The sequence below is a fragment of the Hyaena hyaena genome, unplaced genomic scaffold, assembly GCF_003009895.1.
Source record: "Hyaena hyaena isolate Hyena2069 unplaced genomic scaffold, ASM300989v1 scaffold_3, whole genome shotgun sequence".
NCBI lineage: Eukaryota > Metazoa > Chordata > Mammalia > Carnivora > Hyaenidae > Hyaena > Hyaena hyaena.
Window position 1 is genome coordinate 2,697,795 of NW_024080635.1, and position 20,257 is coordinate 2,718,051.

The following is a 20,257-nucleotide window of genomic DNA, read 5'->3' on the forward strand; positions in this document are numbered from 1 at the left end:
CATGAACCGTGAGATCATGACCTGAGCTGAAGTCGGACGCTTAACTGACTGAGCCACCCAGGCGCCCCTAATGTTTATTTATTTTTGAGAGAGACAGAGAGAGCACGAGCAGGGGATGGGCAGAGAGAGGAGGAGACACAGAATCTGAAGCAGGCCCCAGGTTTCAAGCTGTCAGCACAGAGCCTGATGCGGGGCTCAAACTCACAAAACTGTGAGATCGTGACCTGAGCCAAAGTGAAGACACTTGCTTAACTGAGCCACCCAGGCGCCCCTCACAACAAATCTATTAAGTGGGCATAATTATTTCTCTATTTTCAGGAAAGAGAAAGGTACCTTCAGAGGGGCTGACTGAGATGGAGGGACTTGCCCATGTGGTAGGACACGGACTGGACTCAAGCTGGGTCCCAGAGCAGACGTTCTTTTTAGTCCTGTCTGCATTACAGGCAGCACCTGACCTAGAACCACCCAACAAAAGGCACTGATTTTGGCCCGAAACCAATCAAGCAACATATAGTCTTCTTTATTTAATTAAGAATTATTCTTGAGAAATGATTAACTCTCCAACTGAGAAGTTAGTTCACTGGGGTGAGCTTTCGGGAACTAGGGTAGAGTGTAATTCTTGATAGAATTTACCTACAATGCACCAGTTTACCAGAGCTTGGAAAGGATAAGACCAGAAGAAAAAGGTTTATTCATTAACTCATAAATATTTATTTAACTTTACCTACAAAGCACTTAAGAGAGCCACAGTTACACACGGTATCGCTTAAGAGGTAAGGAGGGCATGCCAGTTCTTAACAGAATTCAGACCCAGTGCCACCATTTCACTGAGGAGTGGAGCCTGGCATCGTTCTTCCAAACCGGAGCCAGCCTCATCAGATCAAGGAATCACTCATTCAACTAATATTTACTGAGTACCTCCGAAGAGCCAGGAATATCCATGAATTAATTTGTCCTTTAAAATAGGACAGTCGAGTGAAGTCAGAAATCATAGGCCCTCAAGAAACAAATTATCAGAGATAAAAACGAATGAAGATACTAGGAAGTCCATGGCGATAAATGTGAAGTACAAAAACCATGCCATTAACACACAGGGAAAAGCCGGTCACGTCCAAGGAACGCGAGGCTGGCTCCAGGAAAGAGTGTGTAACGCGTCATGCTTCTGAGGCATGAGTATGGCTTCGGCAGGTCGAATGGTGGTGGCAGTGCTGATGGGCAGAGGAACGTCGGGGGAGACAGGATGAAGGCAAATGCTTGAAAGATCTTTCAGGGACTGACAGATCACCTCCCGTGTAGCTGTTTACTAAGCACTGGACTCCATCCTTTCTCTTCTACTCAGAGTCATCGGACCAGGAGTTGTCCTCCCTCTCCTGCATCAACTTCCCCCTCTTCACTGGCTCATTCCCACCAATAAACAAATATGCTGTAATAGTTCCCATTACAAAAACAAACAAGCCTGTGGGGAGGGGTGCCTGAGTGGCTGAGTCAGTTAAGCGTCCAACTCTTGATTCTGGCTCAGGTCTCACAGTTTCTGGGATCGAGCTCCACATCTGCTTGGGATTCTCTCTCTCTCTCTCTTTCCGCCCTTCCCCTGCTCACATGCTAGGTCTCTCTCAAAATAAATAAAGTTTTAAAAAAAAAAAACAACCTCCTGGGGCATCTAGGTGGCTCAGTCAGATGGGCGTCCAACTCAGGTCATGATCTCACAGTTGTGAGATCCAGCCCCAAGTTAGGGCTCAGCACAGACCTGCTTGGGATTCTCTCTCCCTCCCTCTGCCCCTCCCCCACTTGCTCATGCTCTCTAAAAAAACAAAAAGAAAACCAAAAACTTCCCAAACAACGTTACCACACTGTCATCCTAGCGCTCCACTGAAGCAGCTCTTGTTCGGGTTCCCAATGACCTCCATGCGGCCAAACCAATGGTCCTCATTGACGTGACCTGCCAATTGCATCTGACACAATCCATCTTCCTTACAACACCCTCACTAATGTCTGCCACGTTCTCTTACTTGTCTGTGAACCTCTCGGGCTGTTCCCTTCCAGTCTCCTTTGCTAGTTCATCTTCACCTCCACAACCTCTAAAAGTTGGAACCCTCCAGGGTTCAAGCCCTTTTCAAAGTCCTGCCCCCTCCCTATATTTTCTCTCCAGGTGAAATCACACGTGAATGTAGACACCGCCTGTGTACATGGACTCCCCAATTTCTCTCTCTTACCTGGGCCTCTCCTCTCAACCCCCAAACGACACATGCAACTGCCTACGCTGGGGGGTCCGCGTGGCTCTCCAGTCGGGGTCACCACCGCTGCACCCTGCCCCTGCACCACCCTCTGGCTTCCCTGCCCACCACCATCTGTAGCAACTCACACCAAACCCCGACTGCTCCCCACTCCGCTACTCCCTCTGGCTTCGGCATTCCTTCTCTCAGCTCGAATCTTCAAGTTATTCGGTCCAAAACCTCTAGAGCGCTCTCCGGCCGTTCCCTTCCCTACCCCACACCCAACCCTCAACAAATTCTGTCCACTCTGCCTTCAACTTAACGATAACCCACAACACTCGGACCAACTTGTCCACTCTGCCTTCAAAATACATCCCCAGCTGACTCCCTCCTCACCACCCCACCATCTCTCATGGGGACTTGGAGCACTGCTTGCTAACGAGCTCGAGCTCGCTGCGCGATCTCTGCACAGCAGCCACAACGACTCTCGGAAATGGTCAGCCACATCACGTTGTTGCCCAGGCAGTGCTCTGATGACACCCGCCTCCCTCCACTAGGAGGACAGCGCAGTCCTCAAGCTCTCCTGCGAGCCCCCCACCATGACCCGGTTCCCCAGATGTCCTCTCTGCTTGCACTACGCTGGCCTCCTTCCTGTTCCTTAAACATGCCCAGCTCCTCCCCACCATGTGGCGACCGCACTGGCTGAAATACTCTTTCCACATATCGGAGGAGCCTACTTCTTCTCTTGCTCCAAATATCCACGAGGATGATGCTTTGAGAAAGGCCCGCCCTCACCGCTCGGCCTACCATGGTGAGCCGCCTCTCCTCCTTCCCCCCACTCCAGTGCTCCCTCTCTCTCAGAGCCAAATTGCCTTTTCGCCACAGCACTTACTGCTACCTGGCATATAGGTATTATTCCGCATTTGCTTACCAGTTCATTGTCGCTGACCCCCACTGGAATGGAAGCGCCCTGAAGACAGGGACTTACCGCCTTGTTCACTACTGTACCTGCAGTGACTAGAACAGAGCCTGCCGCACAGAAGTTCTTTTAACGAATGAGGTTAAAGAACAGCTGTGTGCAGGAAGGAACTGGCCAGAGATGATGCTGGGGGGCTGGCCAGACTGTGAAGAGTCTTAAAGCATCTCAGGCCTGGTTCCGTAGGAGGGGAATCACGCAAGGCTTTGGAGTAGACTACCGCGGACAGCTCTCTGTGCTCTATCTGCACGTCCACGATTGGCAGCCGCCTCTCTCTCGCAGACGAACAAAGAAGTTCCCTGGACAAGAGGACAGAGCCAGCACCGCAGCCAAGGAAGAACATTGCTATTTCTGTTCTTCTGTATATAGTACGGTGGAGAGTAATCACAGGAGCCACATCGAAAGAGGAAAATTATATTCTGGATCAAACATAGCTAAATGTGCCTGTATTAGTGGGCAGCCTGACCTCAGGGCACATGCTATCTCATCATACAGCACTGATCCAGAAAGATCCGCAGTGGCCTACGATGAGTGAAAGAAGCTAGCAGCATCCAGCCTACAGGTTCACGGAAAAGTTAACCGGGGTTTCACTACAAAAGCTGCTGTTCCTCCTTACCAACCACTTCATATTCCATTGCTGTTTTCAGCACAATTTCCTCTTGTCCTAATTATGCCCAACAAAAATGACCCACAATTTTCAGACACTTGGGCAAAAACTGTCATGGTCCCGAACGGGTTCATAGGACTCAACGGTGCATGTTAGATGTTTGGACAATGCGTGCATTCATTGTGTGTGTTTGCTAAAAAGAGGGGAGGGCATCAGGGCTGGGGAGACCTCCTAATTCTGTCCTTGTCCCCTCCATCAGTACCTACTAGCAGCACCAGGAGTCAGTCTGTTACTCTTCAAACCCAGGGCAGGTCTCACCGAGGGAAGGAACATACAGGTACTGACAGCAGAGAGTCGTGAGTCTATCTATTCAAAGGTAACTGGCGCATGCCTATTATGTGCCAGGTGTTCTGTGGAACAGGTGACATCCTTTCCTTCTCCTGGACCACTTCCTGGCCTCCCAACAGCCTAGCACCTTCTCCTGTCTTAGAAGCTTTGCATTAGACATTCTCTTCACCAAAAAAAAAAGAAATGGGACAGGGATGCTTGGGTGGCTAGGTCGGTTAAGCGTCCGACTTTGGCTCAGGTCATGATCTCCCAGTTCGTGAGTTGGAGCCCTGCGTTGGGCTCTGTGCTGACAGCTCAGAGCCTGGAGCCTGCTTCAGATTCTGTGTCTCCCTCTCTCTGTGCCCCTCCCCCACTCATACTAGGTCTCTCTCTCAAAAATAAACATTAGGGGCGCCTGAGTGGCTCAGTCGGTTAAGCGTCAGGCTTCAGCTCAGGTTATGATCTCATGGTTCGTGGGTTCGAGCCCCGCGTCGGGCTCTGTGCTGACAGCTAGTTCAGAGCCTGGAGCCTGTTTCAGCTTCTGTGTCTCCCTCTCTCTCTGATCTTCCCCTGTTCATGCTGTCTCTCTCGCTCTCAGAAATAAAAAAAACATTTTAAAAAAATAAAAAAAAAAAAAAGAAGTGGGACAATGAAGCAGTCTAGTAAAGAAACAGAGATGAGGGCACACCTGGGTGGCTCTGTCGGTTAAGTATCCAACTCTTGATTTAGGCTCAGGTCATGCTCTCACAGTTGGTGAGTTAACCCCTCCTCCCCCACACACACAATTGGGCTCCATGCTGACAGCACAGAACCTGCTTAGGATTCTCTCTCTTCCCTCCCCTGCTTGTGCTCGCTGTCTCTCTCTCTCTCTCTCTCTCTCTCCCTACCTCAAAAAGAAACAAACATTTAGGAAAAAAAAAAAAAAAGCAAAGATGACAACCCAGTAGCCTATTTCTGACTTTCTGGTGTCACTTCTGAGTGGCCCAACCACACTTCATTTCCTGTTGCTGGATTTCTATGGGATCCAATAACCACCACTCCCTGGAGTGGGTGCTTGTCCTTTGCCCCTGGAAATACCTTGGGTGCTTATCTTTCTCCTTCTGCTATTAGCTGCTGGAGTGTAGGTGTTGTGTACAACCTTTATTTCACGTGACCTGCCTATCGCATAGGCCTTCCACACACTAGACATTCCTGCTAGCCACTAATTTATTCAGCAACATGGATGCTAAAGGCATTTCCCCCTTCAGGTGACTCTACATTGTTCCACATCTGGTTGCCAGGGCCAAATAGGGCTAGAACAGATATCCACATCTGCCACTCTCACCCCAAAACATCCCTCTCAGGTGAAAGTGTTCACTGGTAAGAAAAGTCAGTCTCCTGCTGGAATCAAAGACTTGGAGGGTAGGGGCCCCTGGCTGGCGCTTGTGATTCCCAGTCTTGGGGCTGTGAGCTGGAGCCCCACATTGGTCTTGGAGATTACTTAAGGACACTTTTATTTTTATTTATTTATTTTTTAAATATTTTATTTATTTTTGAGAGAGGGAGAGACAGAGTACCAGCAGGAGAGGGGCAGAGAGACAGGGAGACACAGACTCTGAAGCAGGCTCCAGCTCTGTCAGCACAGAGCCCAAAGTGGGGCTTGAACTCACGAACCGAGATTGTGACCTGGGCCCAAGTCGGACACTTAACCGACTGAGCCACCCAGGCGCCCCTCTTTTCCCTTTTTAAATCAACTCCTCAGACTTCTGTGAAGAAGCCTCTAGAAACACTAGCATGAAAAACAAAGGAATGTAAGGCCAAGCCCTGTGTTAAAAAATAAGCAATACAGGGGCGCCTGGGTGGCTCAGTCGGTTAAGCACCTTGACTTCGGCTCAGGTCATGACCTCCTGGTTCATGAGTTCGAGCCCTGTGTCGGGCTCTGTGCTGACAGCTCAGAGCCTGGAGCCTCCTTCAGATTCTGTGTCTCCCCTCTCTCTGCCCCTCCCCTGCTCATGCTCTGTCTCTCTCTGTCTCTCAATAATAAGTAAAAACGTTTAAAAAAATAAAAAAATTTAAAAAAAAGCAAACACTGCAGGCGAGATGGGTCTGGAGCTGCCTCTGTGAGGGAGCAAGGCTGAATGTGGCAGTGCTGACGGTTTGCAGAAGCTCCTAGAAGGCAGTGCTGGAAGTAGGGGCTTCTGTAAGTTTCTAGGTCTTTGGTTCACAGCAGGAGAACAGTACTGAACAAAAAAATATCCCCACAGTTCTAAATCAGTGTTTTCCAAGTGCCAGTCATTCCTATAATATTACCACAGTTTTTTTTTTTTTAAAGCTATTTTTTTTAATATTTTTATTTATTTCTAGGAGAGAGAGAGACAGCGTGAGCAGGGGAGGGTCAGAGAGAGAGGGAGTCACAGACTCTGAAACAGGCTCCAGGCTCTGAGCTGGCAGTCAGAACAGAGCCCAACGCGGGGCTCGAACCCACGAACCGTGAGATCATGACCTGAGCGAAAGTCAGACGCTTAACCGACTAAGCCACCCAGGCGCCCCTATTACCACAGTTGTTATTCCATGTGTTAACACACTGCTAATTTTTCAGTTAAAATTTTTCTTAAAATCTTATTACTCTTCTTTTTACTTTAAGAAGTTTTACTTCGGGGCGCCTGGGTGGCTTAGTCGGTTGAGCGTCCGACTTTCGCTTAGGTCATGATCTCGCGGTTCGTGGGTTCGAGCCCCGCGTCGGGCTCTGTGCTGACTGCCAGCTCAGAGCCTGGAGCCTGTTTCAGAGTCTGTGACTCCCTCTCTCTCTGACCCTCCCCTGCTCACGCTGTCTCTCTCTATCTCCTAGAAAGAAATGAAAAATATAAAAAAAAAAAAAAAAAAAAAAAAAGAAGTTTTACTTAAAAAAACAACTATAAATTGAAAGACTGCATCCCTTGCTGCTAATAGAAGGTAACTATAAAAATAAATACATAGGGGCATCTAGGCGGCTCAGTTGGTTAAGTGTCTGACTCTTGATTTTGCCTCAGACGTCATGATCTCACGAGGCTGTGAGTTCCAGCCCAGCATCCGGCTCTGCGCTGATGGTGTAGAGCCTGCTTGGGATTCTGTCTCTCCTTCTCTCTGCCCCTCCCCTGCTTGTGCGCGTACTCTCTCTCTCAAAATAAAAATAAGGACACCACAAAGACGAAACAAAGCTTTAGCTAGATATAATTCAAATTGGTTTCCATACAACACCCAGTGACAGTTTGCTTTCAAAGAAGCAGTCTGGATTTTAAGCACAGGAGAAAATCACCGAAGGATTTTAAATAGGAAGACACATGGTCTGACTGGATATTAACCCTTTTCTTGGAAATTTTTTAAAAGAGAAGAAAATGAGAAAGGACACAGAAGAACTGAACAACTGAGCGACACCATCATCTACTCTTACCTAAATGACAGTCATCAAACGCTACACCCTAATGGCACCCTTGTGCACCACTGGGAAGGATGTGAAATGACACAGCCACTGTGAAAAACAGTACAACGGTTCCTAACCAGAATTACCACACAATCCTGCCACTCCAATTCTGGGTATATACCCAAAGGAACTGAAAGCAGGCCTTGAAGAAATATTTGTACAACTATTGTTCACAGCAGCATTGTTCACAATAGCCAAAAGGTGGAAGCAACCCAAGGTCAGTGACAAATGAGTGGATAAGCAAAATGTAGTATATGTACACAATGAAATATTACTCAGTCTTAAAAGGGAAGGAAAATGACCCATGCTATAGCATGGATGACCTCTCAGGGAAATTTACTAAGTCAAAGAAGCCAGTTACAAAAAGACAAATACTGCGGATCCCACTTATCTGAGGCACCTACGGTAGTTTCATTCCTAGGGACAGAAAGTGGCAGCAACTGTATGAAATTTCTGGACATAAGAGACTCCATTTCGAAGCTCCTTTTCTGTTCCCAAACTGATGAACTCTTGAACTAGGACAGAAGTGTCAACTGTTTTACAAGCAGTTGCTCATAAAATTTCAACATGCAAACTGATGTATTCAGATCATATGAGGAGACTAAAGTTAATTAATACACACCAGGGCCAGTTGCACAAATGAAATAATCAAACAGATAGTCGTCAGAAGTGGCTCAGGCGGTCAGCGCCAAACTAGCAGGGTCTCTTCTTTATCTGAATCCTGTAATCACCCTTTCCTTCTCTCTCATAACAACCCCTTGCTTTCCCTAACTAACTTCTCTGGTTATTCCAAAACTGGTGGTCTCCAAATTGCAATTCTAAGACCCCCAAATAAAGGCTTTGGTTCTGTTTCAGTTTTGCCCCTTTTCCCAGGTGACAACAGAATGGTGGTTCCCAAGTGCCAAGGAGGGAGAATGAGGAGATAGTGTTTCATGGGTACAGAGTTTCAGTTCGCACGATGAACGGTGCGGGCGATGGGCATCGGTGATGGCTGCTCAACGTTCTGTACTTAATGCCAAACAACTATAACTTAAAGATGGTTAAGATGGTGGGCGCCTGGCTGGCTCAGTGGCAAGAGCATGGGACTCTTGATCTCGGGGTCCTGAGTTCAAGCCACACACTGGGTGCAGAGATTATTTAATAAAACCAAAATAATTTTTTTAAGTGGTTAAAATGGCAAAATTTATGTTATGGATATCTTACCACAATTTTAAGAAAACAACAGTCACCAAACCCAAAGGCTGTAGATTTTGCCTTGAGGAACTCAGTGACTGGTGATCTATTCACTGTGATAGGGCAGAAGGTGGAAGGAGCAGTTTTGGGTTGAAAAACTGGGGTACAAAAATTTGGGTAGAAAAATTTTGGGGTGGGGCGCCTGGGGGTCTCAGTCATCAAACTGACTTGGACTCAGGTCACGAGCTCACGGTTCCGGAGTTGAACCGCCGCTTCGGGTGAACACGAGCCCTGCTTTGGGTGAGCCCCGCTTCTCTCTCTCTCTGCCCCTCGCTCACTTGTGCCTCCCCCCCAAAAAAAATAAATAAAAAAGAGTTTTGGGGTGTGTTAAGCCTGATTCAAGCTCGACAATTAGATGGAGATGACAAATAGATGGTTAGAAATTTTTTTTTTAAGTTTATTTATTTTGAGACAGAAAGAGAAAGAGAGTAGGAGAGAGGCAGAGGGAGGAGGAGGAGAGAGAATCCCAAGCAGGATCCACTGTCAGCACAGAGCCTGATGCGGGGCTCAAACCCATCAACCATGAGATCACGACCTGAGGTGAAGTCAAGAGTCTACGCATAACTGACTGAGCCACCCAGGCGCCCCTAGACATTTGGATTTCCTGAATTTGAAGTTCCAAAGAAAAAGTCAGGGATAGAATTACAGATCTACATAAAAATAAGGATACAGATACTTAATTGGGGATTATTGGCATATAAATGGGATTCAAAACCATAGGATGAGATGAGATTACCTAGAGAGGAGGGAGAGAATAGTAGGGAGTAATGAGACAGCCTCAGAGCACCCCAGTATTCAGAGTTAAAGCAGAGGGCATCGAATCATAATAACAAAAAGAATTAAGCAGTGAGGTAAATAAGGAAATGCTTTAAAAAAAAAAAAATCAGATGCCTAGACCTAAGCCTGGAGCTTGGAACTAAGAGGTGAAGGGCAAATAACATCTCCCTAGGTTAGCTGTGAGAGCCGGGAGGGAATGCAAACATGGCAGAGGGAGCGGGAGAAGGAGGAGAGCTGAATGAATGCTTGGAAGGTGCCACCAACAGGACTTGGTGACTGACTAGACGTGGGAAGGAAAGGAGAGAAAAATAAATGACGTGCTGCTTTCTTTCTGGCAGGTTACCGCTGTCATTAAAACAAGTAATACAAGGGGCGCCTGGGTGGCTTAGTCGGTTAAGTGTCCGACTTTCGCTTAGGTCATGATCTCGCGGTTCGTGGGTTCGAGCCCCGCGTCGGGCTCTGTGCGGACTGCCAGCTCAGAGCCTGGAGCCCATTTCAGAGTCTGTCTCTCCCTCTCTCTCTGACTCTCCCCTGCTCACACTGTCTCTCTCTCTCCTAGAAATAAATAAAAAAAATATTAAAAAAAAAAACACAATACAAGATAGAAGGATAGAAACAAGGGATTTGGTGCTGTTTCTATAGTGGTGGGTTGTGTGTGTGTGTGCGCGCGCGAATGTGAGTCATGACAGCCAACACTAATTGAGCACTCATCAGTGCTTTCTATTTTGGAGAGCAGGGGCCTCCCTTTGCAAGGAATACTGTCATCAAAGATCACAACAATCCTACTTAGAAAATCAAGGAGGTGAAGTTAGCCCAAAGCGGCATGGGTGGTACGCACCACAGAGGCCCTCAAACCTGGGTCCGATGGACCCTGAGACCAAGTTCAAGGTACCCATGGGATACTAGTTAGGGTTGAGGGAGTCATCAAGACAGCTCAAGTCTTAGGAGGGATATGACCACCCAGGGAGAAAATATACAGATCAACGAATTACAGACAATTTGATAAAATGTATCAAGAGCCTGAAGGCCTTAACTCAGTAATCTTATTTAGAATTTATCCAAAGAAAGCAGTAAGAAATGTGGCCAAAGGTTTAGGTTAGAAGTAACAAAAATATCCAACAATAGAAAAATTATTAAACTATCATATAGACACAGGGGAGAACATCCTATGTGGCTCTCAAATCAAGTTTCTGAAGAACACTTAAAAATATGAGAAAATGATTCTGATAAGTATAATGAAAAGAGGAGAATATAAACTAGACTGAGTACAACTATCATTTTGTGCTTAAATGTAGACGTAACTATCTATCTATTCATTGTTACCTGGCAAAAAGATTGGAAAATACCAAAGGGCTTATAAAAGTCTCTTTGGATGGAAAGGATACAGGAGATCATAATATTCTTTATGTTTTTCAGGGCTTCTAAAATCTCTGCAGGAAGTGCATTTTCTTTTTTTTTCTTTAAATTTTATTTATTTCTAGGAGAGAGAGAGAGAGAGACAGGGTGAGCAGGGGAAGGTCAGAGAGAGAGGGAGTGACAGACTCTGAAACAGGCTCCAGGCTCTGAGCTGGCAGTCAGCACAGACCCGACGCGGGGCTCAAACCCACGAACCGCGAGATCATGACCTAAATGAAAGTCGGATGTTTAGCCGACTAAGCCACCCAGGCGCCCCAGGAAGTGCATTTTCATTTTACAACTCAAAAATATACGGTAAATAAAAGAAAGACAGCACTCACCTTCTTTCTTTTTCTAGAAGAATTCCTCGTGGGGTCAGGCTTCTCAAACTCTGCCGACTTTGCCTCTTCCTTCTCCTCTTCCTCATCCGGTATCAGAGAATATTTGGTCCCTCCTGGCTGCATAAAACAATCCTTTGCGAAGTGGCCTGCAGAGGAGAGGCAGAAGGGGTAAGGAGGGGGGCAGCAGTCCCTCCACTTAGCATGCAGGTCCTCCCAGAGGCTCCTGAAACAGTCCAGAGGTGTGACTGAGTTCCCTCAGAGTGGCTGCTGGGTTCAGAGCAGACTTTCTGTCACCTCATGATGGCATTGCTCGCGCAGCCAGAGTCACACCAGCAGCCGGTCCCAGAGCTGCGGGAAACGCTGGCACTGCTGTGGAAATGGCAGAGGACACGACGAAGCAGGCATGTGCTTCCATCAATCAGCAAGGGGTTTAGTAATTTAAGATCTATTTGGAACTTATTCGTGACACTGAAAGGTTGCTCCAGAGAGCAGAATGCCTAGCAGAGGGAGCCGAGCGGCAGGCCAAGCCCTACAGGAAGACAGCTCTGAGGCAGCCAGGAAGGTGGCCTTCGCATCCAGGCTGACACGCTGAGAGACGGGTGGTCACCAGAGGGCACTCAACATTCGGACAGCCAGGTCTGGGAAGGGCCTTAGAGATCGTCAAATCCAGCACCACATGTGCAGAGGATAGAAAGGCCCAGAGTAGAGAAGTAGCTCAAGGTCACAAAGAGAGCAGTGGGGCTAAAAGGCCTCCTACCTCCCTGCCCTCTGCTCTTCTAGCTGCACCAAGACCAGCCACCTTGGGTCTGCTGACTGGGCCCAATTCCACGTGTCATTATTCTTCTCCGCCCCGCGTAACACCTGGTGCACGAGAGCTGAAGGGGAGAGGACCCCACTCCCCCGAGGCCCACTGTGCTGTCTCGGGGCCCTAAACAGCTGCCACGGGGCTGGTTTTGTCTTGCTGCAGACCCTGTTTCAGGGGCACAGACCACCCACAAGATCATTAAAAAGCCCTGTGTAAACTACTCTGCAACTCTGAATCCAGAAGCTGGATGGTGCCCGCAAGGGAAATACAGCATGAAGTTTTCCAAATATGTGGAATGTTCCCATAATTCCCCTGAGGAGGTATTCTTCCAGTTTTATTTTTTCCTTCCTCCCTCTACATTAATGGTAAGTAGGGGCTTAAACCCCACCACATCAATCAGGGCACAAATCTGCTACAGAAAATTCAAGAGAGAAGGGGAAAAGGCAGGCAAGGGAGATGGGGTGACATATTGACGTCACTCTGAAATGAGACGCTGGCCGTCCCTCTCATGATCGCTCCGAGAGGGACGTCAGGCCGAGTGAGCTCTGTAACACCTGACCGAGACTGGAAGAAACCTGAGGAGGCAGCTTCAAGGAAGGGGCTAGCCTGTGCTCTGTATGACTACCAGGGTACTGTATTCAGAACTCCGGAGTTAAAGAGAGAAAGACGAGCAAGAAAGGGTCTGACTTGGATCCTTGAGGAAGATATTTCCAAGTCACTTCATGTCTGCAGAACAGTAACGGTCCTTGGAGAGAAGACTTCAGAGTGCTCACCATAATCTAACACGCTCCCCCTTCCTGGCGTACTACATGGGGACCTTGCCTGGACAGGGCAGCGGCCATGAAGAGGGGGAGTGGGATGACAGTACAGTGTCCCGGGGGCCGGCATTCCGAAAAGGAAACAGAAAGAGCATGAACTCTGGTAAGAGTCTAGTAGGAATAACAGCAGAGGCCACGGCTTAAAGCAGGGTGAGCCCCAGGCAGACCAGGCGGCCTCCCTCACCCAGCAAGGGTCCGTCTCAAGGCGAGAAGGCCCGGCACGGCAGGGGTTCACCTTACCTTTACAGCCACATTTCTTGCAGGTGGTGTTCAGGACAGCCTCGAGGGTGATCTTCTGCCCCGTGTAATCCTGGAAGGAGCGCCTCCGCCTCTCTTCCTGCCTGTAACGAAGAGGATACTGACTGCTGGCTCTCTTAAGAGATGTGGCCAGAGATACTAGAAGGCAATGCTGTATGCTGGGGTTTTGTTTTGTTTTTTGGCAGGTAGAAGGAAGAAAGAAGGAAAAGTATCAGGTGTAGGGAGAGAAGCGGTGACAGCAGTGCCATGAAACATATTTTTTTCATTCAGGACAGGCTCTGAATTAATAATTATGAGTGAGACAACTTCATCTCACCGATGCACAGAGGAAAAAGCTATTTAATTACTCACCTCACTAAGCCCCCTATAACCCTGACAAGGTCACTCCCAGGGTTTAAAAGACCTCCAAAGGCTTCCCTGAAAATCAGGTCCAAATCCCCGACTTTGGTGCTTGAAGCCTTTCCCCGTCTGGCTCTAACCTGCCTCTCCAGCCCCATCTTGACTTGTACGAGATGCTCCAGCCAAAGAGGTTTAGTTTACCTTCTCTGGATGGTTCCTTACCCAGGCAGTTCCCAATCCTGAAATGCTGCCTCCCCTCTCTCCTCCCACCTCACCGCCCCCAGACATTTCAAGGCTCAATTACCACCTCTCCTTCTATCAGGTCTTCGCCGGAGCCCTCAGCCAGAATTTTTCTCTTGGTTCACATTCCCATGGCGCTTCTGAAAGGTTCTAAATGTACTACTAAGGTAATACACGTGCGGAAAGGCGTTCATAAGCATACAGCTTGACTGGCTTTCCCGATTTGAACACACCTAGCAAACCAGGATTCAGATAAGGACAAAGGAGGTGGCCAGCACCTCCAAAGCCCTGCTGGCCACCATGCCTCCCCCAAGGGTAACCCCTATTCTGATTTCTAACAGCATAGTTTTATCGATTTTTGTGAATTATGTAAATCATGTAAATGGAATGGACGCTTCCCTGTCTGGTTTCTTTCACTTGTTTGGGAGACCCATCCGTATTGCTGAGCGCACCTGTGGATCTCCGATTTGCACTGCGGTATTTAGCTGGTGACAGGCATCTGAGTAGTTTCTATTATGAACAGTGCTTCTAGAACTTTTTAGCATGTCTTTTGGTGCACAGAAATACATGCATTTCTGTTGGGAAACACCTAGTCGCGGGGAGGAGTGGGACAGTTGGTTGTGGGGCGTCAGCTGCAGCAGACACCACCGGCCGGTTTTCCGCAGTGTGTTTGCCAATCACACTCCTACTGGCTGCAGAGCCCAAGCACCCCAGCTGCCACAGCTCTTTTACCTTTACCATAACACACAGAATCTGCACAGAGAAGGTGCTCAGGAATGTTCGATCCAAGTGTTACCCTCGGTCACTCTCTCTTTCAAACTCAAACTGCAGGCAAACACACTTGGGTCCTAGCACATACCATACCCTATAGCCTGATACACTGACGCTTCTTCCCTAGGCTGCGTGCCCTTCCTACAGTATCTTACTTGTGTTTGTTCTCCCAGCGCCTCATCCCAGGGCCTGGCAAGCAACAGCATCAATGAATGAATGCCGAAATTTCTGTGCTCTTGACCCCAAACATTTTTTCTTTACCTAAGCCTCTTTAACTTTGAACACTGACTTCACCTAAGCTTCTCCAGGTCTCTATAGAGTCTGGCAAAACCAGAAATATTTTGCCAGGAAAACGCCACATCACCCAGAGAAACGCAGGAGGACAGTATCAAAACAGAACAAAACTAGCCACCTCACATATTTCAGTTAACACTTTCATGGGGTATGCAGGCGCAAGAGAGGAAATGGTTGAAAAAACCAAGATGCCCCATATTCTGTCCTGGTCATTCTTCAGTTCAGCTCACACACATCTTTTCTAAAATGTTCCCCGCTACCACAGGCACACTCTTCTGTTCTCCCGCACCATTTCACTCTCTGATCATTTTGTTAGATCTGTTTACATTTTGGCTCACCCTCTGCACCCTGAGCAGGACTTCAAAGATAAAGTCTGTGTCTTATTTCCTACGCATCTGAACAGCGAGCATGCCCTCTAGCTACTTCTGTCCAACAGAATGCGATGACGGGCAAGTTCTATAAAGTCATGTCTGTACTGCTGACTAATATTTATATCTGTGGCTACTGAACACTTAAAATGTGGTTAGTGTAACTGACAATTAGATTGTAAATTTTATTTAACTTTAATTTACATTTAAATAACCATACATAACTTAGTGGCTGCCCAGTGGGGCAGCGCAGACAAGCATATGATTTAAGTTCTGAAAATGTCTGCTCAAATCCCCAGGTTTTGCCCTAAGATAATCTTACTCAAAGAACAGGGGGTCACTGTCTAGCCTGCATCACGGGAGAGGGTCCTTTCAAAGAGTAAAGCTTGAGTAACAAAAGCCAAGGTGAGGGGACACTTGGCTGGCTTAGTGGGTGGAGCATGTGACTCCTGAGCTCGGACCTGTGAGTTCAAGCCCCATGTTGGGTGTACGGATTACTTAAAAAATAAAATCTTAAACAACAACAACAAAAAAATGGGTGCCTGGGTGGCTCAGTTGGTTGAGGATCTGACTTCAGCTCAGGTCATGATCTCACGGCTCGTAAGGTGGAGCCCCGCATCAAGATCTCTACCGCCAGCGCAGAGCCCGCTTTGGATGCTTGGCCCCCACCCGCCCTTCTCCATCTGCACTTTCTGTCTCAAAATGAATAAACATTAAAAAAAATAAAAAAACAAACACAAGGTGAGGCGAGTAGATAGAGAAATGGGAGTTACTTATCAAAAGGCATAACATTTCAGGTAAGCAAGATGAACTAAGTTCCAGAGCCCTGCTGTATAACACTGCACCTGGTCAACAATACCATAGAGTACACTTAAAATTTTGTTCAGAGGGTAGATCTCATGGTAAGTATTCTTACCACAGTAAATTTTTTTTAGAAACCAGGGCAGGATCTTGGGGACATAACTTGAGCAAGTCACACACTCCACGCTGTTCAGATGTCCTTACCTATGGAACTGAGTTTCAAGTGGCTATGAGTTGCAGCTTCAAATCATTAAAATCAATTCCAATACTCTGTGGGTTCTAACACACTGCAAGCCAAATCATAACTCCCACCTAATACTCAATTCCACAAATGTGTCATTAACACGTCTCCCTTTCTGTGCTCACTGTCATCGCACTGGTCAGGCTTCTAACTACATCACATTGAAATAGGAATAATCCCCTCACGGGTCTTGCTGCCTCCAAGTTTCCTCCTCCAATCCATCCAGAGCACATAGTTGAATTAAACTTTTTTTTTTTCCAGTTCAATTATTAAGTAGTCGGCATCAGTGCTAGTATGAGTGATAGGAGTAAGTACATTAAAATGACAGAGTGTGGTCCTTCTCCTCAAGGAGCTAACAGCCTAGCGGCAGAGGGAGACATGCACATGGATAACTATAGTGCTGAACCATAAACATCCCCCCCCTTTTTTTTTTAAGTTTACTTATTTTGAAAGAGAGAGTAAGCATGAGTGGAGGGGCAGAGAGAGGGAGAGAGGGAGAGGGAGAGAGAGAAGAGAGAGAGAGAGAAAATCTCAAGTAGGTTCTGTACTGTCAGTGTGGAGCCCAACATGGGGCTCAAACTCATGAACCATGAGATCATGACCTGAGCCAAAATCAAGAGTCAGATGCTTAACAGACTGAGCCACCCAGGTGGCCCCCCATAAATACTCTTCTAAAGATGATGCTATTCTGGCTAAACCTGCCTGGAGACTGCCTTTCTCCCTTTCCATTTACAGATTCACTTTAACACTCTGGGACTGAAGGGACGAAATGTAAGATAGATATTGATGAAAAACGAAAGGCAGCTGACAAGCTGGTGGCTGGACACGGCATGAGGACACTGCATGTATGAAGGCAACGTCAGAGAATGGGACACCAGGAGAGATTCATCTCATCAGGAGCCTCTAACCTCAAAGGCTGTAATATACTTAATAATACTCTGGCTGATAGTAAAGTCAAAGCTCTCCACAATCTGACCCCAACATACCATTCTAGCCTGACATTGTAGTACTTGACCACCCTCCCCCTTTCCTTAAACAAGACTCCTAAATGTGCCCTGTGTTTTCCTGTCTTGTGCCTTTCCTTAGCCCATTTCTTCTATCTAGAATACCACTCCCCGGGCACCTGGGTGGCTCAGTCGGTTAAGCGTCTGACTTCGGCTCAGGTCATGATCTCACGGTTCGTGGGTTCGAGCCCCGCATCGGGCTCTGTGCTGACTACCAGCTCAGAGCCTGGAGCTGTACCTCCCTCTCTCTCTGACCCTCCCTTGCTCACGCTGTCTCCCTCTCTCTCTCTCTCTCTCTCAGAAATAAAACATTAAAAAAAATTTTTGGAATACAACTCCCTGCCCTGCTGCCTGACAAAATCGTATCCATTCTTCTAGATCTAGCTCAAATGCAACCTCTCTTCTAACCATCAGGGCCTGGAACCAACTTGTCCTCTTCAAGCTAATTCCTAGAATTTCTTCTTTAACCCACTCTTGGCATTTATCATATTTGCCTTGTATTAAAGTTATCTGCATAATGATCTCATCACACTAGGCCCTAAGGCCCTTAGGCAGACACCCTGGTATTGCCATTGTACCTAATGTAGAACATGAACGCCCACGATATTTGTTCAGTAAATGAGTAAAAGAAAGCACTAGCTAAACGAGTGCTATGCATCAGGCGCGATGGGAGATAAGAAAGAGGTACATCCCCTATTCTCCTGGGTCTTACATATTCTTTCAAAAGAAAAGGTGTGCTAACCACAGAGAAAAAACAAAGAGATCTTTTTTTTTCTTTTTTTTTGAGATCTTTTAAAACAATAACTACACTGCGGCACCTGGGCGGCTCAGTTGGTTAAGCATCCGACTTCTGCTCAAGTCATGATCTCATGCTTTTGAGTTTGAGCCCCGCATCAGGCTCAGTACTCAAAAGTAAACACTAAAGAAAAAAAATTTTAAGAAACAGTAACTACAAGTTGCCACCATCTATTAGGTTTCTATTGTACATTTTTTCAAATGTTTTTTATTTATTTCTGAGAGAGAGAGAGAGAGAGAGAGAGACAGCATGAACAGGGAAAGGTCAGAGAGAAAGGGAGACAAAGAATCTGAAACAGGCTCCAGGCTCTGAGCTAGCTTCAGCACAGAGCCCGACGTGGGGTTTGAACCCACAAACTGTGAGATCATGGCCTGAGCTGAAGTTGGATGCTTAACCGACTGAGCCACCCAGGCGCCCCGTTAAGTTTCTATTGTAGACTGGATGCTAATCTAGCTCTTTCCAAACAAGACTGTATTGAGATCATCCCATCATTTCTTAGATGTAGGCATCATTCCCTCCAACTGACAGTGAAGAAGTTGAGGTTGAGAGACACGAGGAGGTCTGCTCAAGGCCATATAGCAGCTGGTAGCAAACTAGGATCCTTTCTGCTTTACATCTAACCCTACAACCTCCTATCATTCCACTGTAGCACGCTTCTTTCCTGGAGGCAACTCTAGAACTCGTTTACGACAAAAGTTACTGCTCAGCCACTTGGCTATTGCTAGAAATGGCCCACACACAGAAGCACGGACAGCCCCGGACCAGGGAGTCCTTCTCTACGCCTGTTTTGAGCACAGAGGTAGCTCTTTTATCTTGTTTTACATTTTTACCCTTATAAGGGTGGCTTTGGGAAATTCCACTGCTTTTTAAAGAGTCTGTCTATAGCACAGGATTCTTTGGAGCAGAAGCAATTTCTTATAATGTAATCAGTAAATGCCAGACTTAAAATAACATTACTGAGCTCTGAGTTATAAAACATTTCTACTGTAACCGAAAAGTATTTTGTCAATAATCAGGCTTACAAACATGTCAATATTTAGAGACAAAACTACAGAAATATGAAAAAACTCTAAGTCACATGCAGCATCATGTGATTAAAAAAAAGGGGGGGGGCATTACCTTTAATGTCAAGGAGACCGAGATTCAGCTCCTTGACCCACTATAATTTGTTATTAACCACAGGCAAATTACTTATCACCAAGCATCAAGATAGGATTCAGGAATCCAGGGGACCTGGCTGGCTCAGTCAGTGGAGTACGTGATGCTTGATCTCAGGGTTGTGGGTTCAAGCCCCACACTGGGTGTGGAGATTGCTTAAAAATAAAATCTTTAAAAAACCAAACCAAACAAAACTAGGAACATAAAGTGAATACCCACTTGGAGGTTATCATGAGAATCAGACACACAAATGTATGTAAACTGCCTTGCCTACCGCCTGGCACATAGTATATATCCAATAAATATCAATTCCCTCCCTTTTAGGTAAAATTCTTATGTACCCAAACTGGTTTTGCTTATGGGGCACGTGGGTGGCTCAGTTGGTTAAGTGTCCAACTTCAGCTCAGGTCATGATCTCACAGTTTCCAGAGTTTGAGCCTCTGTGTTGACAGCTCAGAGCCTGGAGCCTGCTTTGGATTCTGTCTCCCTCTCTTTCTGCCCCTCTCCCACTCGTGTTCTGTGTGTGTCTCTCTCTCCAAAATAAACATCAAATTAATTTTGCTTAGAACTATAAACATACAGGTTTCCAAACTTTTCTCCAAGATCCCCCTGAAACATTTTTTTTTGTTTTTTAAAATTAATCAATAATATAGCTGCTACTGAGAGCACCTGATTAACCTGAGATAAACAATATGCTATTTTAACAGTATCAAAAGCAATAAAATAATGTTGCTGTTGTTTTTTTTAAATTTAGAGCGTTTGCACAAGTGGGGTAGAGGGGCAGAAGAAGAGAGAGAGAGAATCCCAAATAGGCTCTATAATCAGCGCAGAGCCCAATAGAGGGCTCGATGCCACAACCCTAGGATCAGGACTGAACCACAGTCAAGAGTTAGACACTCAACCAACTGAACCACCCAGGTGCCCCTAAAGTCATGGTTCACCTGATAGCAAACTCCTTGCATCACCGGACATTAGCCAACATGGATAGCAAGTCTTCCATTCCAAAATGAAAGGTCAGAAGAGCCAACAAAACTAAGATGTGGTGTTCAGAACACA

The 20,257-nt window shown here is 46.7% G+C and overlaps 1 protein-coding gene across 2 annotated transcripts in view; it reads right to left on the minus strand.

The window, feature by feature from the left end:
• ZCCHC17 (zinc finger CCHC-type containing 17) overlaps positions 1–20,257 on the minus strand; it is a 52,744-nt gene that overhangs the window by 3,487 nt on the left and 29,000 nt on the right. For both annotated transcript variants that reach the window (XM_039231221.1, XM_039231231.1), the window contains exons 6-7: positions 13,172–13,272; positions 11,309–11,454 (exon numbers count right to left, since the gene is read on the minus strand). In XM_039231221.1, the coding sequence (XP_039087152.1) occupies positions 11,309–11,454; positions 13,172–13,272 (247 nt within the window). The remainder of the gene's footprint in view (positions 1–11,308; positions 11,455–13,171; positions 13,273–20,257) is intronic.